Source organism: Pelmatolapia mariae, linkage group LG2 (assembly GCF_036321145.2).
Source record: "Pelmatolapia mariae isolate MD_Pm_ZW linkage group LG2, Pm_UMD_F_2, whole genome shotgun sequence".
Classification (NCBI taxonomy): Eukaryota; Metazoa; Chordata; class Actinopteri; order Cichliformes; family Cichlidae; genus Pelmatolapia; species Pelmatolapia mariae.
In genome coordinates this window covers 1-25,829 of record NC_086228.1, presented here as the reverse complement: position 1 = coordinate 25,829, position 25,829 = coordinate 1, and the positions used below count along the sequence as shown (strand labels likewise).

Genomic DNA, 25,829 nt, shown 5'->3' with positions numbered 1-25,829 from the left:
CTCCTCCTCCTTCTGCTGCTGTTCCACCGATCTGTTCACCAGGCATGCTGTGACATCATCATCTCTCTCTCTCTCACTCTCTCTCACACACACACACACACACACACACACACACACACACACACAGAGACACACACACACACACACAGACACACACACACACACACAGAGACACACACACACACACACACACACACACACACAGAGACACACACACACACACACACACACAGAGACACACACACACACACTCAGCAGAGCGGTTTTATTTCCACTTGGCTGATTTCTGGCGTCGCATCAGAGAAGAAGAGGAAGGAGGAGGCAGTAGGAGGAGGAGCTGAGAGCAGCAGAGGGAGCGTCAGGTAGCAGATGAACAAATAACCCAGTTAATCAGCAGCTCCGTAACCAGCTGAATCCATAGGAAACAGGCTAACGTGGATGTGTCTAACCTTTGAGGAGAAGGAGATGGAGTCTGAAGAGAATCTGCTGAGTGCTTACCTGCTGCTGCTGCTGCTCGGATCACACTTCACTCTGGTAACACGACCCTGCTTCTATTTATATTCTGCCGAGTGAGGACTCCCACATGGTATCATGTATTCTGATCTGTTTTGGTGCTTTCTGGTGAATTTCAGTCACAGGCTGTAAAACCTTTTTTCTGACACACTTCCATGTTGGTGAGAAAATGGTGGTGTCAATCGATCTTGATCTGCATCAGAGAACAAATCTCTGATCATCTTTAAGTCAGAATGTAAATCTGCTTTCTTTGAGATAACTCTGGGTTAATGTTTTTTAGCTACCTTCCCTTTATGCAACCATTTTTCAGTTATTGATAATTAATCCAGGTCACGTGGTTTTCAGCCCGATAATTAATTTCAGTGGATAAAGCCGTATCATTGCCTTGCTCAGCAGCACAGGTTGATAAAACGGGAACAAATGAAGCCAGATGGAAGTGTTCTGAATGTATTTAATATGTAATGACATTTCTCACATGAGTTAATAATAAATCTGCTAATAATCCGGATTATCTGATGGATAGCAGCAGATTAGCTTCAGTGTGAGAGTGACATAGACAGAATAGCTTTACAGCTGAAATACAAAGAATGTTAACAGTAAAAATTATAATAAAAGTGGAGCTTTTGCTGGACAGTATAGCTATTGAAGGTTTTGGTACTTTAGCAATGGATTTGTTTTTTAGACACACTGATCCTTGTGAAGAACACATCATATTTCCGTTGTTTTAATAATGTCCTAATTTTCATCGTACCCTCATTTAGGTGGGTCCCTCAACCCCTGAGGAGGGCTGGCAGGTCTACAGTTCAGCTCAGGACTCAGAGGGTCGATGTGTTTGTACAGTGGTGGCTCCTCAGCAGACTGTCTGTTCCAGAGATGCTCGAACCAAGCAACTACGACAACTGCTAGAAAAGGTATAAAATACCTCTGAAAAATTTTATTTGTACAGTGCTAAATCACAACAGCAGTGGCCTCAAGATACTTTATATTGTAAGGTAGACCCTACAATAATACATACAGAGAAAAACCCAACAATCATATGACCCCCTATGAGCAAGCACTTTGGCAACAGCGGTCAGCGGAGTAGCACCTGGTCTAGATTTTTACACAGTCGCAGAGACACTAAATTTTGACAGAAATGCAGCCACGTCTTCATTTGGGAGGGCGCTAGGGGCCCTTCTGACCTGCTACGGCGTGGACCCGTGAGAATAATGAGCAGAAAGGCAAGACAATACCCTCAGCTGACGGAGAAGCAGAAGTCTGAGTCAGAGCTTATCAGCGGTGTCATGTGGTTCTGGATCCTTTGGCACTGCTGGCATGACCCTGATGCACTTCTGGGTCACTTACGTTGGCCGGATGCTTCTGAATGGATGAGAAGCTCGGTATAGAATAGAATAGAATAGAATTCAACTTTATTGTCATTGCACATGTCACAAGTACAGGCAACAAAATGCAGTTTGCATCCATCCATCCATTCCAGATGACGAGGAATAAGGTCACCATGAGGGATTTGGTTTGCTGGGCGAGTTTTGGGGCTGTTCAAAAGTCATTGTTGTACATAGACTTAAAGTAAAAAAAAAAATTACTTCTGTTAGTACTGTTAGCACTGCTGCAGAAGTAGGTGATCTGCTTCCAATACCTTCAAACCAAACAGCTCCCCCATCTGACTGAAAAAGCTAAAAATATTGTAATTGGAAAATGCTGAATATAATTCTCTTGACTGTTTTGTCAGCAGTATTCTGTTGGTGTATTTTGTGTTGTTTTCTTGTAATGCACAAAAATATGTATCAGATACCCTGATGGTGGCTTTCACCTTTCTTTAATGGGAAGAAGATAGCCTTTTACTTCACACACATGCCTGTGCATTGTCACAAACACACACCCTAACCTAATCACCAAATCAAAACCCTTAAAAAACTGGGGTTACTGGGGTGACTCAGGGGTGGCTCACTTGCATCCTGTAGATCTTCCCTCATTGCACCAAAGCTGTAAACCACCTGGGCAATGGCCCAGCTGATGATCCTTGGAAAGAGCTTCTGTTTGGTATTCATAGGTGACATCAGAGCTCCAGTGCAAACTGTTAACAAAGTCCTCTCTCAGTAAGAATGATCATTCCAGAGTTAATTCAAAGGACCAAAAATTTCAGTGTAATTCTAGTCTCATACACTGAGAACTCTTGTAAATAATCTGACTTTAAGACTGAGTATGATTAGGGGATTTCTGTCAAAGGGAGCACTAGTTTATATAATGCACTGATGTTAAGTACCACTCAACATTTGCCTTGTTTTGAGTTTGGCTTGCTGTTCCTCTATGCATTGTAGTCATAAATAAAAAATAAAATTCCCCTCTCGCCCCTGCAGGTGGTCTATCCTTCAAACTCGGGTCCTCTACCAGAGGCCTGGGAGCTTGAGGGTCCTGCAGTATCTTAGCTGTTCCTAGGACTGCGCTCTTCTGGGTCACTGCACCGAGTGATGCAATTACCACAGGGACCACTGTTACCTACACCCTCCACATCTTCTCCAGCTCTTCTCTGAGCCCTTAGTACTTATCCAGGTTCTCATGTTCCTTCTTCCTGATGTAGCTGTCATTCGATAGTTATGTCTATCACTACAACTGTACCAGCCCATACTCGGCACAGATGTGCCTGTATACTATGCCGACTACTTGGTTATGGCGCTCCATGTATATCCATGCCTATCTGCTATCTTGCACCCTGCTGTTATGTGCTGCTTTCCTCTATCTGCTGGTGGTGCAAGGGCCTGTCCTTCCATGATGACTTTCTCTTCTTCCTTCTTGGGTTTCTGCTGCTTGAGGTATTCACTGAGCACCTGGTTGGTTGGGGACATCTTCCTGAGGTACTTGTGGATGTTCATTGTTTGATCCTGGACTGTGGTACTGACACTCACTAGACACCGGCCTCCTTTCTTCCGCTTAGCACACAGTCTCAGGGTGTTGGGTTCTGGTTGAAACCTTACATGCATGGTCAGGGGCATTCTGGTCTTGATGTCAGTGGCTTCTATCGCCTCCTTTGCCCAGCCTATTATCCCAGCAGGCTATCTGATCACGGGCAGGGTGGAGGTGTTAATATCCCAGATCTTCTTCTTACCATTCACCTGACTCCTCAGGACTTACCTTACTCTCTGCAGGTACTTGGTGGTTGCAGCTTTCCTAGCGGCCTCTTCATGGTTCCCATTTGCCTGTGAGATTCCAAGGTACTTGTAACTGTCCTTAATCTCTGTAATTTTGCCTTCTGGTAGTGTGAGCCCCTCAGTTCCGACTCCCTTCCATCTCTTTGTTACCAGCCGACTACACTTTTCCAATCCAAATGACATTACGATGCCTTTGCTGGATATCCTGGTGGTGTGGATCAGTGAATCGATGTCTAATTCCCTCTTGGCCTACAGCTTCATGTCATCCATGTAGAGGATACAGCTGATGATTGTTCCATTCCGTAGCTGGTATCTGTAGCGAGTCTCAATGATCTCATTGAGGAGTTTCAGGCCTATGCAGAACAGCAGTGGTGGCTTTCAGTGCAGTGACCCAAAAGCTTGGCATATGGCTCCAGCAGATCCCAGGAACAACACCCAACATCTCTGTGCAGAAGAGCAGAGTCCTAGGGACAGCTACGATACTGCGCAGGACCCTCAAGCTCCCAGGCCTCTGTCAGAGGACCCGAGCTTGAAGGATAAAGACCACCTGCAGGGGCGGGTTAGGGTTAGGGTTTTTTAAATATGTGTGTGTATATGACCAATTCAAGGCACTTCTGTTGTGACTTCAACAATTAAGTTATTCTAATGCGAGACTTAAAAAATTGGGATAACAAAAGTGATAGAAAGGAACTGAAATTACAGATACTTTTGGTCTAACACAAATGATCCCACTAGAGTAACAAATTCCTCTACAACTCTAATAGACCAGGTGTTTTCTAACAAACCGGATAGAATGATAAAAACATAACTTTTTGACTGGCTTGTCTGACCATAATGTCATATTCAAATTTAAAAAAAAAGGAAATGACAGGTACCTTAGTGTTTATCAATGATACTGTCCTTCTGTCCAGGTGCAGAATATGAGTCAATCCATTGAAGCGCTAGATCAGCGGTCTCAGAGAGATCTACAGTTTGTGGAGAAGATGGAAGTTCAGCTGAAAGGTCTGGAAAACAAATTCAAACAGGTGGAAGATGGACATGAGAGCAACATTGCCAGACAGTACAAGGTACTTTGCCCACATCATGAAACTGAACAATCCATCAACAACTTTGTGGTCTCTCTCTCTCTCTCTCTCTCTCTCTCTCTTGATAAAGAGCAATGAAGCATTTCAAAAAGAAGAGATCACTTGAAGGAACTGAAAATAATTTACTGAGACACAGAACTGCATTGCAGTGGTTTGTATCATATCTATCTAATAGACTCCAATTTGTGCATGTAAATGGAGAGTCCTCTTCACCCACTAAGGTCAATTATGGTGTTCCACAGGGTTCAGTGCTAGGACCAATTCTGTTTACATTATACATGCTTCCCTTAGGCAGTATCATGACACCCAGCTCTATCTGTCCATGAAGCCAGATAACGCACACCAATTAGTTAAACTGCAGTAATGTCTTAAAGACATAAAGACCTGGATGGCCGCTAACTTTCTGCTTCTTAATTCAGATCAAACTGAGGTTATTGTACTCGGCCCTGAAAATCTTAGAAATATGGTATCTAACCAGATTCTTCCTCTGGATGGCATTACCTTGGCCTCCGGTAACACTGTGAGGAACCTTGGAGTCATTTTTGACCAAGACATGTCCTTCAATGCACATATTAAACAAACACTGGAAATACTGCTAAATGTTCAGTTTCTCTGCCATATGTTAAAACAAGATCTAGAGTGTGATTAAAGTGGTGGGTGGGTTCTTTTACATTTTGAGAGAAGCCAATTGAGTCTAATAACAGATTAAATGCAATGTTGAGGCTGTCATTTTTAGCATCTACATGGATGTTAAAATCACCCACAATAATTATTTTATCTAAGCTGAGCACTAAATCAGATAAAAATTCTGAGAAATCAGAGAGAAACTCTGTGTAAGGCCCAGGTGGACGATAGATGATAACAAGTAAGACTGGTTTCTGAGTTTCACAGCTGGGGTGTAGTGATGGGATTTCCGGCTCTTTTAGGAGAACCGACTCTTTCGGCTCGGGTCACTAAAAACAGCCGGCTCTTTCGGCTCCCAATCGGCTCTTCAGGTTGTTTTGTTGCTTTAATTAATTTATTATCAACAACAACATAAAATTATGCACAAAAGAAATTTCTAATGTAAAAAAAATGTGGATTTATTTATATGTTTACATATAAAAATATATGGTGGCCCCTAGAGACAAAGCACGCACAAACTCCAAAACACATTTCTAGCATTAACTGACCTTCCAAAACAGAGCTACCTAGATCACTTAAATTACACAATTGAAAGCATATGTGTATTGTTTGTGTATTTATACACAAGCACTCATATATATTCAAATAATTTAAAAAAAAAGTTCATTTACCTGTTACTACCACACACAAAATCCGGTTGTTGGTACTTCTTGGCTTGTGTAGCCACTAGGTAACAAAAGCTCAACACTGCGCCCTAGCATCCTGGAGCACTTCTGTTGTGTTTTGTACGTGTTTTGGAGATTGTACGTGTTTCTGAGTTTTTCCGTGCTTCTAAGTTTTTACGTGTTTTGGAGTTTTTACGTGTTTTGGAGTTTGTACATGCTTCAGAGTTTGTACATGTTTTGTCTCTAGGGGGCCACCGTAAATATACTTTTATTTATTCACTCCACATAAAATGTCATAAATAAATCATATAATACAAAAAACAACTATTTACATTTCAACTTTTAACTATTTAAATTTTCAGCTTTTTACTTTTAAACAAATTTAAAGTGAAACAACACAAAACACTGTAAACCACAACACAATTAAATATAAATTAAAATGTGAAAAAAAAGAAGATCCACATTCTCTGTCATATGGGCCTGCATGAATAAACTTTCTGAATCCTTTATCATCTGCAACTGAAAATAGTTGTGGATGATTACTATACCTTTCTAATGTGACGTTGTTGTCCCTGGCTCTCTTTCTCTCTCTTTCCCTCCCGCTCTGTTCCTGTGCTACTGTGAGTGTAACTACCGCCCCTCCCCCCTCTTCCCAGCACAAAGCAGAAGGCTCACGTGCGGAGTGAAGCGGAAAAAGAGTGCGAGACAGAGGGTGAGAGAAAGAAAGAAAAACCCACGGCTCCCAATAAGGAGCCGGCTCACGTCGTTCACTTCAAAAATCCGGCTCTAAGAGCCATTTCGTTCTCGACCGACACATCACTACTGGGGTGGACAAGGCTAAGCATCAGGCTTTCACATGAATTAAAAGTCTGTCTGGGTCTTTGGTTGATTAATAGGCTGGTGTGAAAAATTGCTGCCACACCGCCCCCTCGGCCTGTGCTTCGAGGTTTCTGGTAGTTAGAATGACTCGGGGGTGTTGATTCATTTAAACTAACATAATCATCCTGATGCAACCAGGTTTCTGTAAGGCAGAGTAAATCGATTTGTTGATCAATTATTAAGTCATGTACTAACAGAGACTTGGAGGAGAGAGACCTAATATTTAATAATCCACATTTCACTGTTTTACTCTTTGGTTCAGATGTGGATACTGTATTGTTCTTTCTTTGTGATTTTTGATGTTTAAGTTGTTTGTTGCTGGTTTTTAGTTTGTTTTTTGTCTGTTTGGGAGCTGACACAGTCTCAAAGGAGATGGGTTTTTGGGGGGTAACAGGAGGAGAGAAGCTGCAGAGAGGCGTGTAAGACTGCAACTCTGCTTCCTGGTCCCAACTCTGGATAGTCATATTTTGGGGGTTTAATAAATTGGTCCATATTTCTAGAAATGAGAGCTGCTCCATCCAAAGTGGGATGGATGCCGTCTCTCCTAACAAGACCAGGTTTCCTCCAGAAGGTTTGCCAATTATCTATGAAGCCCACATCGTTTCTGGGACACCACTCAGACAGCCAGCAATTTAAGGAGAACATGCGGCTAAACATGTCACTCCTGGTCTGATTGGGGAGGGGACCAGAGAAAACTACAGAGTCCCACAAAGTTACACACCGATTCAATATTGATTTTAGTGACCTCCGATTGGCGTAACCGGGAGTCATTACTGCCGACGTGAATTATGATTTTACTGTATTTACGTTTACCCTTAGCCAGCAGTTTTAAATTTCCTTCAGTGTCACCTGCTCTGGCCCCTGGAAGACAATTGACTATGGTTGCCGGTGTCTCTAGCTTCACATGTCTGAGAACAGAATCACCAATTACCAGAGTTTGACCCCCGGCGGGTGTGTCGCCGAGTGACACACCTCCACCACACACACACACAAACCAAAGCAATGTCATGGCGCTAAAGCAAAGGGTCAAGGGCTTTTCAGCATCTCTTTATTGACTACTTTTCACACACGGTTGCTGTACACATACAGCTGGCTGTAGCTTTCCAGCTCACAGCCCGACACATACCAACACAACAGCACACATAGCACAGACGTTAAGGCGGCGAGGTGTGATTGCGGGTGCCACTCAGGTGCGTCCGCCTCCCCTGCAGCGGCGCTGCAGACCACGCCAGATCTGGTCAGGTAAAATACATATTTAGGCAGAATTTTGCAAATATCTACTTTTCATTTTTTAGCAGCATAGAGCTTTTTTTCCAATTATTTTGTAAAAGTCAGGTCAAGGCTCCAAAAGCCCAAAGGCGATATAAGGGTGGCGGCTCACAACAGTTTTTGTTTGCTGGATCATTTTAGTTCAGCTGGGTGTCTTTCCTTTTGTTACATTTCTTTAAGAGTTCAAAATGTGTTAATTACATAAATAAAATGTAATTTTCTCTGTAGCCCTTCATGGATTTCATAAGCAACACACCGTAGTTGTTCACAAAAAGCATAAAGGTAAAAAACAATATATACAGTGTTATCTTCATTTTAGATGTCAAAAAGTATTTGTGGCTCCCAGTGTTGTCTTTTGCGTGGAAACCGGCTCCAAATGGCTCTTTGGGTGTTAAAGGTTGCTGACCCCTGGTCTAGGGTCACCAAAATCAACAGGATTCATTCTGAAGGGCATGGATGTGCATCCAAAATTATAAAAAAAAATGGATCACAGATCTATAAGTCTAAAATTTAAAGTTTGACTTGGTGGCTAGAGAAAAAGTCCTGTCAGGGGTTTTGGTGATGACATGATGACTTGAATGAGTTCATCCGCTTGTGGCCATGAATGTTGTCAGTAATTTTTAAAATATTTCATGCAAACTTTTCAAGATACATTTATTCTAAATTAAAAGTTTGGCCTGATGGTGGCACTAGAGTTTCATTATCAAGGGGCTATTTGTGTATTCAGTAAATAAACAAAGTGGCTGACACAAACACTTGGTCAACAATTGTATGTAACCATTTTCTGAAGGCAAATATCCCATGGGGTTGACCCCAACGGCTGCCAGTGTCCGGCAGCCTCGCCTCTGTCAGTGCGCCCCAGGGCAGCTGTGGCTACTATGTAGCTTACCATCACCAGTATGTGAATGTGTGTGTGAATCGGTGAATGACTGAATGTGTAAAGCGCTTTGGGGTCCTTAGGGACTAGTAAAGCGCTATACAGATACAGGCCATTTACCATTTACCAAAGACAAACTGGGAGCTGGTTCCACAGAAAAGGGCCAGAAAGCTGAAGGCTCTGCCTCCCATTCTGCTCTTAATTCTGCCCTAGAAACCACAAGTAAACCGGCAGTCAGAGAGCAAAGTGCTGTATTAGGATAATTTGATGCAATTAGGTCTTTACAATATGTTGAACATATGTGAGATTTAAAACGACATTTGAAAACATCAGATCTAAAGTGGGGTTTTTTTCTGAATGTCTGCTGTTTGTCAGTCCATCAAAGCAAAGATGGAGGAGTTAAGGCCTCTCATCCCAGTTCTGGAGTCCTACAAAGCAGATGCACTGTTGGTCCGCCAGTTTAAAGAAGAGGCAGCGAATGTGACGGAGCTGCTGGGATCATTGCAGGAACAGCTCGGAGGTCTGGACTACCAGGAGCTCCACAGCCGGGTGATAAGCCTGGAGGACCGACTGAAGGCTTGCATGCAGAGGCTAGGTGGGTAGAGGAAAATAAAATCTGAAGCTCACACTATCTTTTCTGAATCAAGAAAAACATCTGAACTTGCCTTTGTGGACTAAAGTTTTCAGAGGGCTGGGTGTGACCACACAAAGCTGTGTACATTAAACTCATAATATCTCCTGCAGTTTCTGCAAATTTTCATGTTATTTTGTCCACATGTGCCTACAGATTTCTCTGTTTGTTTTTTAGCTTGTGGGAAGCTCACAGGAATCTCTGAGCCAATCACCATAAAGACATCTGGATCTAGATTTGGATCATGGATGACTGACCCACTTGCTCCAGCTGGAGACAACAGAGTAAGTCTTAATATGTAACAGTAAATCAAATTTATGAGCATATCATACTGGCTCTCTTCAGTGTTGGGAAGGTTACTTTTAAAATGTATTCCACTACAGATTACAGATTAGATGCCCCAAAATGTATTTTGTAACGCATTCCGTTACGTTACTCAATAAGAGTAACGTAATGGAATACTTTGGATTACTTAATATATTATGATGTTTTTTACAACTCCATGAATGTACTATTGCTGTGTGATTTATTACTATTACTGAAGGTTACTCTCCATACCAATGCCAACTGGATGTTTAAATCTTAATATAAATGAGTAACAGTAGGTGGACATTAGGTAAGGCTGCACTTTTGCAGCGATCTCGTATAGAAAACTATTCCGCGCGTATATAAAACAGGTCTGCGGCTCCGAACCATAGTAAAGGGACCTCTGGCTAATACGTCGGGTTCGTGTCGGGCTCGTAGCCGAAAACTAGCTTTACCTTGTTGTCTGGGTCAACTTTGCTAGCGAGAGACAGAGAGAGGCGTTGAAAGGCTGCTCCAACAGAACTTATTGTTTCAGAGGAAAACACGAACACAGTGTACAGTCGAGTCTTAATAGCTTACTTACAACTGGGCTACACTGCCCATGAGACTACATTCTTTACAGCTATGCCTGTAACACTCTGCCTATTGCCTTCTTATTAAGTCATTTATTGAATAATAATTTTAAAAAATATTTCTTCGTGTCATTATGCGGCCACAAGTAGAGGTGACATGGGCCATGAGATTGAGACACAGGCATTAGAGCCTCTTAATGCGTGTTTTGTTTGGGTTTCCACCGGCGTGGAATCACCAAAAATAGAGAGGTGACAGCCTAACATATGAAATAGGAAAAGACTGCCGTGTAATCCTTACTTCAGCAAAGTAACTGTATTCTGAATACCACCTTTTTAAACGGTAACTATAACGGAATACAGTTACTCATATTTTGTATTTTAAATAGGTAACGGCGGTACATGTATTCTGTTACTCCCCAACACTGGCTCTTTTTTAGCTTAGAGAGTTTTTCGTGTCACTATATGAACACGAACTAGAAGTAACTTGATAAGGATATCTCGGCTGCAGTGGTCATTTTACGATGTTTTGCTATGCATACATTGCATGTCTGTGGAACATAAAGGATTCAAGTTAACAATACAAATAATTAGGATTGTTTTTACTTTTAATATTTGTTCTTTTTCCTTACAGGTATGGTACATGGATGGGTACCATAACAATCGCTTTGTTAGGGAGTACCAGTCCATGTCTGACTTCATGACGACAGACAATTTCACCTCTCACCGACTTCCTCATCCCTGGTCTGGTACTGGGCAGGTGGTTTATAATGGATCTCTTTACTTCAACAAGTTTCAGAGTCATACAATCATTAAATTTGACTTCAGCACATCGCTCATCAGCAGATCGCGACAACTTGACTTTGCTGGTTACAACAATATGTACCATTACTCCTGGGGTGGGCACTCTGACATTGACCTCATGGTGGACGAAGGTGGGCTGTGGGCTGTATATGCTACCAATCAAAATGCTGGTAATATTGTTCTTAGCCAGCTAAACCCCAACACCCTACAGATCATCCGCAGCTGGACCACCAACCATCCAAAACGCAGCGCTGGTGAGGCCTTCATGATCTGTGGAACCCTGTATGTCACCAATGGGTACTCAGGTGGAACCAAAGTATACTACGCCTTTTCCACCAACTCATCCACTTATGAGTACATCGACATCCCGCTGACCAACAAATACAGCCACCTGTCTATGCTTGACTACAACCCTCGAGACAGAGCGCTCTATGCCTGGAACAATGGCCACCAAGTTCTTTATAATGTCACACTTTATCACATAATACAGTAACAATCAATATTAACCACTCTCACATTCAAAAGTAACAACAAATCAAGACCCCACAATGTTACTGCAATCACAGTACACATGATCCCTTACACAGGATGCTCTGTGGGCCTTTACAAAGTAATGCTCCAAAATTTTATACAATTAAAGAATAAATACGATTTTCCTGAAAACATTAGATGATATCGAAATATACAACTAAATAAAAAAATAGAATAAATCCTAAAGTACTCTGACTGTTAGAGGGTCAAAAGAAAATAGAAAATAGTTATCAGGTCAGTTTATTTGCTTCCAGGACAGAGAGTGGTGTATTAGCTACAATTAGCTTAGCTCCATCTGACGAAAAAACACCTTCCAAAAAGCTGAAGGCTGGGTCCCAGATCCTCTTGTCCACTCATTCCTCTCTAACAGAAACTTCATCATCTTAAAAAATGACTCACCTGCATGTGAAATCTTCAGGGAACTGCTAGCCCTGAGATAGAAGAGAGCCCATTCTGAAAGCGGAACCACTAACTTTACAGCCCTTCTCAGTATATAGGTAGTGACTTAAGATTTAGTTTATTTTTAGAGAAATATTTTGATTGCCAGTATAGGCCTTTAAGGTGTCAGCTGGTGTACTCAAGAGTAGAACCGGGATCAAATCAGGAAACCCGTCTATGTCATGCTGTGTTTGAACACTTCAGGTGCTTTTACATTTTTACACCAGTCCATTAAATATGTCAAAAGAACATAAGAGGGATCTAAGAGAGTGTTGGTTTTTTTTCTGTCATGATGGAGCTAGCTAACCAAACCAAATGTTCTCAGTAGCTGTGTCCCAAAACGTCAGCTGCATCCTCCTGAGGCCGCATTTGTAGGCCGATTACGTCACAGCCAGGCGATGAAGGCTGTCCCAATTCGTCGACTCCTTCAAATGCGGCCGACAAATGCGTTCTTCATTTCCCCAAATTTGAAGGATGGGTCGGGTGTGTCCTTCGTGGCCCACCATATCCCAGAATTCATAGCGCGGCTCAGCCAATTCCAGATTCCAACAATGGCGGCCGCTACTAAGTTTTAAAATTACTCTTGTTAATCTTTCTGGGTCACAAAATAAACTTTTAACATATTTTCAGACGAGAAAGTAGCTGTGTAAACTTCAAATACCTGCTTGGTTTATCAAGACATCGCATATTTGCAAAAGTGCTTCGAAGTTTTCGGAGACGTCTGTTACCCACCCGCTCGATAGCTAGCCGGGGGGTTCAATGGTCACTAGAGCCGGCGAGAGCAGCGGACTCCCGGCTTCATCATTTTCAGACTCCCGCTGTCTTTCGCTACTCAGGTTAAACATGATATATAAGTCACTCGGATAACTTAAAAATGTAATTGTTTGGCTTTTTTCTGTTTTATTTGTTCCGGAGTAAATCGGTTTGGCTGAGATCAAAGTTATTAGATTATTAGATTAAATAAAACTTTATTAATCCATCGGGTGGGTTCCTCCGGGATTTTCACACAGCTGAATAAACGTCAAACAGAAAACTGATTAAACACAGTTGAGAATTTACACCAGTGTCCTGTTATATTTTAGATAGCAAGGAGCAGACGGCCGAGTTTATTAAACTCCACCGAGACAGCGGTCACGCAAATCTGAAGGCTAGACCGTCCGATTTCACAGCCTCGCACTTCCGGCCTTCTCGGTCTTAGAAGGACCCGGCCCACGTAGACCGCGAAGGCCGGGTCCTCCGAAGGATGCAGCCGACGTTTTGGGACACGTTTGTGTAAAACTAGGCTAAAAGCTAGCTGGAATTCTCAGTACTGAAATACTGCACAAAGCATTGGACTGTTAACTTATGTCATTGACTTCTTTTACTAAATGTTTCTTAAAAATTGTAATTGTATTTAAATCATTAACTTAGTTGTTTGACACAAATGCACTTAAAATGTGAAACACAGTGAAATTAAAATTTCACAGTGAGAAAACCCAACATTTTTAGATTACATATTTTGATGGACACTGAAGAATGCTTCACAGTTTTTTTAAGATTTATTTTCTCTGCGTAATCTTTTCTGACTGAAGCAAGACCCGCTGTTCTTATTCTTATATCCCTTAATATTATAAATAATAAGGTATTTCTTACTGTTGTGTGTTATACAGCAATACAAATGATTGCCTGTTTTTCGCAATACTTCATTCAGTTTTTAAATTTATCATTGTATCATGTGAAATTCATTCAGATCACTGAGCTATGGGCATAGTCTAACTATTTCAACAATAAGAATTCCTCTACACACTCACCTGTTGTTCTCAATAAGTAATTTGAGTGTTGCCCTGAATGGTAGTTATGAACGCACATGATGCTTGGCTGATACATTGATGCTAAAATCCTCTTTACCATCAAATGTCTTGTCCAGCATCATTTTAGATTCCATGACATCGTGTGATCTGTCAGACAGAAGAACTCAGTACGACGTTTGTGCAAAACAGATGATATGTACAGAAACTGTAGTCTGTTGGTCTCAGTGAACATCAGTTAGATGATTTCAGTATCACTGGTCTGTGCAGTTTTTAGGTATTTGAGGCTAAGCCCAAAAACAAAGTGACTGCCCAAGAGTTGTTCTTCATTCTAACACCTGATTGACTGTAATAGCTTATTTGCTTTTGTTTTCCATATCAGATGATTTTTTTTTTTTTTTTTACAGTACTTTAAGTACGTCTTGATGCATGCTCAATCATCCAGGTAAGTAAATCTCCAAAAGTAGATTCTGTTCATCTGGACGTAGCTACATTTAGATGCACAGAATCAACTTTTGGAGAGTACTTTAAGTATTTGTCTGTTTGTTTGTTTTACTTCTGTCATAAATGTTTGGCGTAAGCAGCAGGTTGTAATTCTACAGCTCCCTTCAAATGTGTAAGATGATTTATTCCGTTTTCATGACCAATAGCCTTAATATGTGATTGTGCTATGGATTTCTTCACCCAACCATTTTTAAAACAAAATTTAAACCAAGAGGCTCAGTTTCATGAACTCTTCATGTGTCTGTTTAAAGGCTTCATTGATCCCACAAGGTAACATGTTACAGTAACATGATAATGAATAGTACAGTCTACAAATACACAACACAGTTAAAATAAAAGTGCCACAGGTAAGGGCCTTAAATTATGAGATAGTACAACAACAATATATATATATATATATATATATATATATATACACAACAGTAATGAAATACAAAGAAAAGTAAATGGGTGATGGGCTGTTAATGATGGAGAGCAGTTTGTTCACTGACCTCGGACCCTCAGAGGCGTTTAAATCTCTCGGATTTAAACGCCTCTCACATTCTGACCAATGATGCTTCCAGCTTTGTGGATTGATCTGCAATCAGTCCCAGAGAAGGCAGAAAGAACAGTTTCAGCAGTTATGTGATGGCGAAGTAAACAAACATCACTGAGATCAGAAAGGCGGCAGGTAAGTTCAATGTGGGTGTCATGTTATGGCTGTGTGCAGGCAAGAGAGGACCCAAGATGCAGACTCGGGCGAGGCAAGACGTGAACTCAAAAGCAGCTTTATTGCTGACCGGAGAAAACAACACAGAAACCTAAACTGGGAAACTAGATCCAAAACACACACGTAAACACCAGGAGAGACACAGCGACACGACGCTGAACAGATGAAAAAACAGACAACAAATACAAGAGGAAAATGAGGGAATGAGGACCAGATGGGGAACACAGCTGATACAAATTAACTGATGGGGCCAGGGAGACGCAAAACTAGAAACATTAACATAAGAGACAGACTGTCACAGTAAAACAGGAAAGCGACCGGGCACAGAGCTAAACCCTATACTTACCACCATAATAATAATCACAGATGACAACCAAGGAATCAGAACCTAAACCATAATACAAAATTCAAAAGGCACAAGAAACTCCCCATCTCCAGCTGCCTCCCTCTTCCCGCTCCACCACAATCACCCACACATGCAGGGCCTTGGGGTAGGGGTGTGTCACCCGGGTGCAGAGGAGGCATCCCCCCCCTTTGTCCCCTTCTGGCTGCCTCTGCCTCAATTTTATCTCACAACTTAGACATTCACATTACTCACACTCTCATAACACATACATATAGGATCTTGGGGGTGGGCACGCAACACGGACTCCAAATTACCATCAGGGTGTACACCTCACCCCTGGTGTCGTTGCCCACCTCTCAATTTTAAATACACGTAGACATTGAGGGCTATCAGGAGGGGCTATGCGCTTACCTGCTGCTCTCTGGCAGGTAGTTCCATGCCCTCCTGGGTTTTAAATGCACCTTAGAAACACACATACATCAACACTACATATGAGCGTTTGGAGGCAGGTTTGGAGTCTTCTCACACCCCCGCTCTCTGCGGCCTGCTGGAGCGGGGGGGCTAGGAGGAGGAGTGGCCGTCCAACTGGGGTCTGGAATGTGGGTCCTCCCTGCTGCTGCGGAGTCGGGGCGGTCTGCTTCTCCCCACTGCAGGGAAAAGGGTAACACCACCTGGGTCTGGGTGCAGTTTCCCCCTCCAGGGGCAAGGGTACCTAGACCCGGTTCTTAGAGTACGCTTGGGGAGTGTGATTGTGTGTACAGTGTCTCTTTATGTCTGTCTTCACGTTGGTTGAGTGTGGAATAATTGCTTATGAGAGCATGAGGGTGGGAATGGATGTTTGTATCTGTGTGTGCCTGTATGTCTGTGTCTATATGTCAGTTTGGGTATCAGACGCCACCTCTCTGGGGACATCTGAGGCCCTCCATGGTATGGAGGCCTATCTCCCCCCACCACTTCCCCTGCCGGTGGCGGACGCCCTCAGACATCGGTGCGTTGGTGGTTCTTTGTGTCCGGAGATGGGCGTCCAGGTACACACCGGCTCACTCCTTGGTGGCTGCTTATCGGGGCCTGGAGCCTGGGGCTCGCTCGGGCCACTTCGGGCGTGGGGTGCCCTCGGCCTCTCGGCCTGGGGCTCGGTCACTCAGGCACAGCTGGCTGCCGACGGAGCTCACAGGCATGTCACTGCAACCCCCCCTGGCTTCTGCTCCGCGGCTGCTGAGTTACCCCTCATCTGGGGCTCTCCTCAGCTCTTTCTGGGACAGTGGCGCGGCTGCCCCTCTGTTGGTCTTCCTTGTTCTCTTGTGCTCTGAGGGCCTCTGGATGTCTGGAGTTTTGATCTCCTCCATACCTGCTTCATGCCCTGGAGGACGGGGCTGTGGCCCCCCCACACCCTCTAGCAGATCATTACATGAAGGAACCTTTTAAATACAAGCGCGCTCATGCTCACAGGTGTACACACGGGTGATCACACACACAAACTACACCCGTTTTGGCTCGTACCTCAAAGCACACTGTGCGCTGTCAATCTTACGTGCTGCACAACAATGCTTAATATTTAGTATTTACTGTCATATTCCCATAGATCATTGTGAAGTTGTTTATTCTATTACTCTCGTTTTCTTCTGCTTGTTTTCTTTTTTCTTTCTCAACAGGTGATCCAGGTGATCGATATATGTATTTTTTGTCTACTTATTCTGTTGCTTTTTGTTTTTTGCCCTTTTTCCCCATCCCTCTTCTCAGCTGTTTTTCTTTCCCTCTTTCTTTCTCCCCCTTCTTTCCCCCAGTCAAGTCTGTCCCGTATTCAGCAAGTGAAAATAAAATAAACAATAAAAGGTGAATCAAATAGACCATTACGGCAAGGCTGGGATGGTCCATTTGGTAAAGTAAATCTGTTGGGCATCTTTCTTCACCTTTAGACAATAATTCTGATGGCAAAAGAGCCAAACGGGACAGGCAAAAAAAAAAAAAAAAAAGGCACAAGAAACAGAAGATGCCGAGTCAAAATGACCCAGAACCATGACAGTGGGTTCTGAGCTGATGAGAAACTGACGACAGAGAAATGCAAAGTTAACACTGGTTTACAGTGGCTTGCAAAAGTATTTGGCCTCCTTGAACTTTTCCACATTTTGTCACATTACAGCCACAAACATGAATCAATTTTATTGGAATTCCACGTGACAGACCAATACAAAGTGGTGTACACGTGAGAAGTGGAACAAAAATCATACATGATTCCAAACATTTTTTACAAATAAATAACTGCAAAGTTGGGTGTGCGTAACTATTCAGCCCCCTTAGTCAATACTTTGTAGAACCACCTTTAGCTGCAATTACAGCTGCCATTCTTTTAGGGTATCTCTCTACCAGCTTTGCACACCTAGAGACTGAAATCCTTCCCCATTCTTGTTTGCAAAACAGCTCCAGCTCAGTCAGATTAGATGGGCAGTGTTTGTGAACAGCAGTTTTCAGATCTTTCCACAGATTCTGGATTGGAGTTAGATCTGTACTTTGACTGGGCCATTCTAACACATGGATATATCTTGTTTGAAACCATTACATTGTTGCTGTGGCTTTATGTTTAGGGTCGTTATCGTGTTGGAAGGTGAACCTCCGCTCCAGTCTCAAGTCTTTTGCAGACTCCAAGAGGTTCTCTTCCAAGATTCCCCTGTATTTGGGTCCATCCATCTTCCCATCAACTGTGACCAGCTTCCCTGTCCCTGCTGAAGAGAAGCACCCCCAGAGCATGATGCTGCCACCACCATATTTGACAGTGGGTTAGGGTTAGGGGTTAGGGTTAGGGTTAGGGATGTGGAAGTGAGTCCGGTCCCTAAAGGGTCCAGACGGTGCTCTGTCCATCCCTCCGCCTCTGCCGCTTGTCCCCTGCTGGACACGTCTACGGGAAGGCAGCCGCCCTCTCCCGTGACGCACCACCGTCCAGCCCTCCGAGTCCATCCGGGACCCCATGTTTTGAATTTTTGTAATTTTTTGTTTTGTGTGTCTCTGGATCTCGCCTTTGTTATCTTTATTTAATAATGTTTTGATGTGCTATTTATTTCAGTTAAATATGTAAAATATGTATATATGAATTTACAATCACAAACAAAGGCGAGAGAAAAAAAAGAAGAAAAAAAACGTAAATGAAATATGTGTTTTTAAAGAATAATAAATGAAATTAATAAAGTATTTTAATTTTTAATAATTGAAAATCAATGAATTAATGTGCCCACTGCCGCGACGTTTCGACCCAAGATAGGTCTTCCTCAGGCTGGGGCACAATGAATTGTAGGCTGGGAATGCACAGAGAGAGAGAGAGATGTTGTCTCTTCAACGGTCAGCTCCCAAATGAGCTCCTCTCTGCTGTGCAGCCTTTTATAGGCTTGGTTTGGTGTTGGTCATTTTTGATTTTTAGGTTAGCCAATGTGTTTTAAAATGTCTGTAATGATTTTAGACTAAAATGAACGTGTTTTTTAACCTTTGTAATGAAATTGTGTAAGGTGTATTTTTATGTTGTATATTATGTGAATTTTTAAAGAACTGTATTTTTAAGTGATGTATATAAGATTTTTAAATTTGCATTTGTATGTTTTTAATCCAATTGTGTCTTCATGAATTTTTCTAGGTTTGCAGAGAAATGTGTTTATGATTTGAAAATTCCAGGTGTATGTTTTTAGCCGAATTGTGTTTTTATGCTTGTTGGGGTTGTGTATTTAATCAATATTGTATTTCTAGGGTTTTAATAAAAGTTGCGATTTCAATAACTTTTTGTGCTTTCAGTGTGAATTATGAAGTGACCAAAAGGGCCACAAAATTCATGTTTCCAATGGTTTCAACAAAGCCCCGACCCCCTAATGTGTCCCACCTCCCCATGTTTTGTGTGGTGTACATAATTTATGATATGCAACAATACATTGTTATTCACTGCAATCAAACAATTATTTACCTATTTATGCATCTAGAGAAACTATCCCCCCCAAAACATGGTTAGGGTTAGGGTAAATTGGGGCGGGGTTAAAGTCATAGTGTTTGGGGTTAGGGCAAAGTATGGGGTTGGGGTTAAATTAAGCCCTAAGGGTTAAGGTTAGGGTAAAGCATGGGGGTGGGGTTAAAATAAGCCATAAGGGTTAAGGTTAGGGCAAAGTATGGGGCTGGGGTTAATTTAAGCCACAAGGGTTAAGGTTAGGGCAAAGTATGGGGGTGGGGTTAAATTAAGCCACAAGGGTTAAGGTTAGGGTAAAGTATTGGGGTGGGGTTAAAGTAAACCAACCCGAATAGGCTGGGGCCAGGGTACGGAGCGGGATAGGGACTCTCTCCGAATGGTGCTCACCAGAATTTGGGTTGTATTTTGGGTTTAGAATGAAGTGCCTAATTAAATTTCATATTCAGTCCCCCCGGTTCTCGTGTGTCCAATAATCGTATCCATTTCCTCTCCATTCCCTTTCTTTCTCCCTCCGTCCAAGTCGAATTACTTTGCAGTCCTAATACCCTTAGCGAATTATACCCATGTGAAATGAAATGTTTTACTAAAAGTGTGTGTGTTTCCTTCTTGTTTTTGATGTTATACCTGTGTTGCATCATCCTGGTGGATATTGAGTTTCCGGTTTCTCCAATGTATTGTATGCCACATTTGGAACAGAAAATCATGTACACACAATTGACCGTCCGTGGCGTAAAAGTCTGGGGGATCTTAAATATAGTTTTATTGAGCCTATTGTGTACAAAGTCCAATTTAATGAAGGTGCCATCCAAGACTTTGGTTTTCTGCAACGGCTGTAAGGGAGCAAGCCTTGCCCTCACCAGGTGGTCCATGAGGTTGCTGTTTCTCCTGTATGCCGAGATTACTTGACATCTACTCAGGAGACCCTGGTTTTCCATGATCAGCTTATAGTTATTTTTGAGTTTGCAATTGAGTAACCTGCTCCTAGGCGAAAAGGTGGTGATGAGTGGAATCCATTCCTTATTGATGTTCGGTCTTTGGATGTAGAAGGTCTTAAGACAATGTCTCAGGAAGGACCTTGAGTATCCCCTCTTCCTAAGAGCCCGGAAGAGGGTTCTGACTGCTTTGAAAAAGTCTGCCCTTTGAGTGCAGATTCGATTGAATCTAATGAGCTGTGATTTGACGAGACCTTTGTAGGTGTGCCTGGGGTGATAACTGGATTAAAACAGCAATGAGTGTGTGTCTGTTGTTTTGAAATATACCTTAATGTCCAATATTTGTTGGTCGTGAAAAGAATTTCCCTTATATACAGTAGTGTCTAAGAAGTCAATTGACTGATGATCAAATTCGTATTTGAGTCTAATTGAAGGGTCATGAGTGTCCAATGTATTAATGAATTTCTTAAATTCGTCTTCCGAGTGGTTCCAGATGCCAAATATATCGTCTAAGTACCTAAGATATGTGAATGGTTTCTTCTCACACTTGTTAAGGGCTGCTTCCTCCCAATCCGCCATAAAGATGTTTGCATAGGCAGGGGCGAATTTTTTGCCCATTGCAACCCCTTTGACCCGGAGGAAGTACTGATTGTTGGATTCAAAGTCATTTCGTCCCAAATTTATTTCCAGTAGAGTCACAAGTTCTGTATCAGGTCTTTGATGGTCAGGGTATTTGGCAAAAATCTTTTTAACTGCTCTTAAACCAGCTTCTGTTTCAATGTTGGTGTATAAACTGTCGATATCAATGGAAAAGAAGAATGAATTTGGAGGAATTTTTAAACTTTTAACTATTGAAATGAAATGGTAAGTGTCTTTTATGTAGGATGGATGCTTTGTTGAGAGTGGATTTAGAAAGTGATCGATGTACTCAGCCGTGGCGTAGGTCTCACTCCCACAATCTGAGACAATCGGTCTCCCAGCCGGTATCTTGAATGGTATTGTCCATTTATCGGGGTCCTTGTGTATTTTGGGTAAGATGTAAAATCGTCTTATTCTGGGTTCCACTTCCCCTTTTAAATACTGTTTCTGCCTGATGTTAATGAATTTCTTATTGTACAATTGATCTATTACATGTTGCACCATAGGCACCGTGTGCAGGTAAATTGGGCTGTCTAATTTCCTATAATAATTTGTATCCTCCAATTGACGCATGGCTTCAAAAATATATTGATCCCTACTTAAAATGACAACCGCACTCCCCTTGTCTGCGGGCTTAATTACTATGTGTTTGTTGTGTTTTAATTCTGTGAGTGCCTGAATTTCATCTTCTAATAGATTTCTCTTCTCTCTGTGTATCTTTTCATGTTTATGAATTTCCTTATTATCTTGTTTAATCAAAAAGTGAACTTCTGGTGGTAATTTGTGTGGTGGTGGTGTCCAATGTGATGGTGGTGTAAATCGTGGTTTCTCCCGTTTTCCCTTATTTCCAAAATATGTGGCCAATTTTATCTTTCTGTGATAGTTTTGTATGTCCAATAACAATTGTGTCCTCTGTTTCCTATTGTCTCCCACTGTAGGGATGAACGTTAACCCACGGTTCAGCAGATCTAGCTGCGCTTTGGATAAGCTGAAGTTCTCAGCTGCCACCATTACATTCTGAAACATACGGGGTCTGTCACCCCCGTTCCCCTCCTCCACGAGGCTTAAGGGGATTTTAAGTTTAAATGGGAAACCCAGTGTTCCAGCATGGCTCTCCCAGTTTCTCTTTTCCAATGCAGGTTGTCCCATTCAGTCTGAAAGGACGAGCTGGGAAGGGCCGGGATGAAAGGCTGGTTCCTCATGATATGAGCATTCAGAGTGTGCAAAGTAGTGCGTTCTGCCAACGAAAGCGAAGGAGAATAATTGACCACCGGGACCCAAATTTCGGAATATGGGAAGTGTTTTTTTGCAGCTCTGACTGCCCCTTGCAGCTGCTTAATTGCAGTCTCCTTGGCCCGCTGCCCCTTGCAGTTGAGGCCAAACGCCAAGACTACCTTTTCCACAACCACTTCACTCGTGGATTTTGCCATCAAGGCCTGGGCATGTCTGAAGTTTGCCCCAGGGTAACTGTCAATTTGCAGGTCCGGGATACTGTATCCCGGAATCCTAGCCAGATTGGAGTCCCCTATCATGAGCCACTTCTTTCTTACACTAAGGCCCCAATCTATCATCTTCCGCTCGGTTCTGACATGTTTTGTCACTCTCAAGAGTTGCGGTTTCGGTGTGGAAGTGAACATGTCTTCAGACGTGTTTCGTGGAGAAACTGCTCCTACTGTACTAGTCTGTCCCATTTGTTGTTCCATCTCTTGGGATTGTTCCCTGGAACGAGCGTGAGCACTCACCGGTGTCAACATTTCTCCTTCCCCAATGTGCTCCTGAATTGCTTCATCCAGCAACCAGCTCCCTTCGGCTGGTGCTGGCTCACCACGGCCCCCGTCACTTGGGGAGTCCTGCCGGATCTCCTCAATCTGTAGGAGATCATCCTCTTGTGGAATCACACAAGCATTTTGCAACCCTCTACGTTTCGGTCTTTGCTCCAAGGGTCGCTCATATTGTGGAACAGGAGAAGGAGGCACTGCATGTACCATCACCTCCGTCATGGTACCAACCGTCTGGTGAGGTGAGGATTGTTGTTCACTGCTCACGGTCTGCGGGTGTGCAGTTTGCACCATCGATGTCTGCTGTTGGGCATCTTGCCTTTCCACCCTGGTGCTCTCAACCACAAGTTCCTGTCCAGGACCCTGTGCTTCATGCTGTGCAGGCACATCTCCTTCTCTCTCCCTTCTGGAAGAAATCAAGGCCTCCGCATGGTCCAAGACATCTTGGGTTATGCGGGGCAGGTTCCTGCGGGCCCAGCGTGTGGCCACTTCAAAGGCCGCCTTCCAGTCCGGAACCAAGTCCCCTTCTAAATCCACTAACATGGTCTCCAGGCCTGCCATGTAGTGTTCTTCCAGAATCAGCAAAGTGTTATAACCCCAATTTGTTGCATTCCCCCAAATGAGATCCACCGTTCGTGGTGTGGGAGATGCGGGCTTAATCATTGAGGCCAAAACCTCCACCATTCGAGCAATCATCCGTGGATGAGCTTTCCCTGGTTTGGGGGAAACATTTTGCAGATGGTGAACCATCTTGATCACTGCGTGCAACTTTCGCACTAATTTTCCAAAAGCAGGGTCTGTGGGCTGGTGCCTAAAACGGTCCCCCAACCTAGGCTGCCCTTGTCGACCCCCTGATCCAAATCTGGCATTCATCCCACGTGTCACTGCCGCATATGAACGAGATTGTGGTCCAAGGTAGCGGCTAGAAGTGAAGGGAGGCACTGGCTGGTTAGGGATGTGGAAGTGAGTCCGGTCCCTAAAGGGTCCAGACGGTGCTCTGTCCATCCCTCCGCCTCTGCCGCTTGTCCCCTGCTGGACACGTCTACGGGAAGGCAGCCGCCCTCTCCCGTGACGCACCACCGTCCAGCCCTCCGAGTCCATCCGGGACCCCATGTTTTGAATTTTTGTAATTTTTTGTTTTGTGTGTCTCTGGATCTCGCCTTTGTTATCTTTATTTAATAATGTTTTGATGTGCTATTTATTTCAGTTAAATATGTAAAATATGTATATATGAATTTACAATCACAAACAAAGGCGAGAGAAAAAAAAGAAGAAAAAAAACGTAAATGAAATATGTGTTTTTAAAGAATAATAAATGAAATTAATAAAGTATTTTAATTTTTAATAATTGAAAATCAATGAATTAATGTGCCCACTGCCGCGACGTTTCGACCCAAGATAGGTCTTCCTCAGGCTGGGGCACAATGAATTGTAGGCTGGGAATGCACAGAGAGAGAGAGAGATGTTGTCTCTTCAACGGTCAGCTCCCAAATGAGCTCCTCTCTGCTGTGCAGCCTTTTATAGGCTTGGTTTGGTGTTGGTCATTTTTGATTTTTAGGTTAGCCAATGTGTTTTAAAATGTCTGTAATGATTTTAGACCAAAATGAACGTGTTTTTTAACCTTTGTAATGAAATTGTGTAAGGTGTATTTTTATGTTGTATATTATGTGAATTTTTAAAGAACTGTATTTTTAAGTGATGTATATAAGATTTTTAAATTTGCATTTGTATGTTTTTAATCCAATTGTGTCTTCATGAATTTTTCTAGGTTTGCAGAGAAATGTGTTTATGATTTGAAAATTCCAGGTGTATGTTTTTAGCCGAATTGTGTTTTTATGCTTGTTGGGGTTGTGTATTTAATCAATATTGTATTTCTAGGGTTTTAATAAAAGTTGCGATTTCAATAACTTTTTGTGCTTTCAGTGTGAATTATGAAGTGACCAAAAGGGCCACAAAATTCATGTTTCCAATGGTTTCAACAAAGCCCCGACCCCCTAATGTGTCCCACCTCCCCATGTTTTGTGTGGTGTACATAATTTATGATATGCAACAATACATTGTTATTCACTGCAATCAAACAATTATTTACCTATTTATGCATCTAGAGAAACTATCCCCCCCAAAACATGGTTAGGGTTAGGGTAAATTGGGGCGGGGTTAAAGTCATAGTGTTTGGGGTTAGGGCAAAGTATGGGGTTGGGGTTAAATTAAGCCCTAAGGGTTAAGGTTAGGGTAAAGCATGGGGGTGGGGTTAAAATAAGCCATAAGGGTTAAGGTTAGGGCAAAGTATGGGGCTGGGGTTAATTTAAGCCACAAGGGTTAAGGTTAGGGCAAAGTATGGGGGTGGGGTTAAATTAAGCCACAAGGGTTAAGGTTAGGGTAAAGTATTGGGGTGGGGTTAAAGTAAACCAACCCGAATAGGCTGGGGCCAGGGTACGGAGCGGGATAGGGACTCTCTCCGAATGGTGCTCACCAGAATTTGGGTTGTATTTTGGGTTTAGAATGAAGTGCCTAATTAAATTTCATATTCAGTCCCCCCGGTTCTCGTGTGTCCAATAATCGTATCCATTTCCTCTCCATTCCCTTTCTTTCTCCCTCCGTCCAAGTCGAATTACTTTGCAGTCCTAATACCCTTAGCGAATTATACCCATGTGAAATGAAATGTTTTACTAAAAGTGTGTGTGTTTCCTTCTTGTTTTTGATGTTATACCTGTGTTGCATCATCCTGGTGGATATTGAGTTTCCGGTTTCTCCAATGTATTGTATGCCACATTTGGAACAGAAAATCATGTACACACAATTGACCGTCCGTGGCGTAAAAGTCTGGGGGATCTTAAATATAGTTTTATTGAGCCTATTG

At 42.6% G+C, this 25,829-nt stretch overlaps 1 protein-coding gene across 3 annotated transcripts; it reads left to right on the top strand.

Annotated features, from left to right (window-relative positions):
- The first annotated feature begins 257 nt into the window (after positions 1 to 257).
- LOC134638333 (noelin-like) lies at positions 258 to 14,829 on the top strand. Of its 3 annotated transcripts, XM_063488844.1 has the most exons (7): positions 258 to 534; positions 1,275 to 1,424; positions 4,571 to 4,726; positions 6,659 to 6,745; positions 9,434 to 9,653; positions 9,867 to 9,973; positions 11,199 to 14,829. In XM_063488844.1, the coding sequence occupies exons 1-7, from the start codon at positions 439 to 441 to the stop codon at positions 11,859 to 11,861; spliced, it is 1,479 nt and encodes a 492-aa protein (XP_063344914.1). In that variant the 5' UTR covers positions 258 to 438; the 3' UTR covers positions 11,862 to 14,829. The 3 variants fall into 3 exon arrangements, with proteins under 3 accessions (XP_063344914.1, XP_063344929.1, XP_063344922.1); XM_063488852.1 differs by lacking the exon at positions 6,659 to 6,745 and having other exon boundaries at positions 262 to 534; XM_063488859.1 differs by lacking the exons at positions 9,434 to 9,653; positions 9,867 to 9,973; positions 11,199 to 14,829 and having other exon boundaries at positions 6,690 to 6,736.
- Positions 14,830 to 25,829: the final 11,000 nt, after the last annotated feature.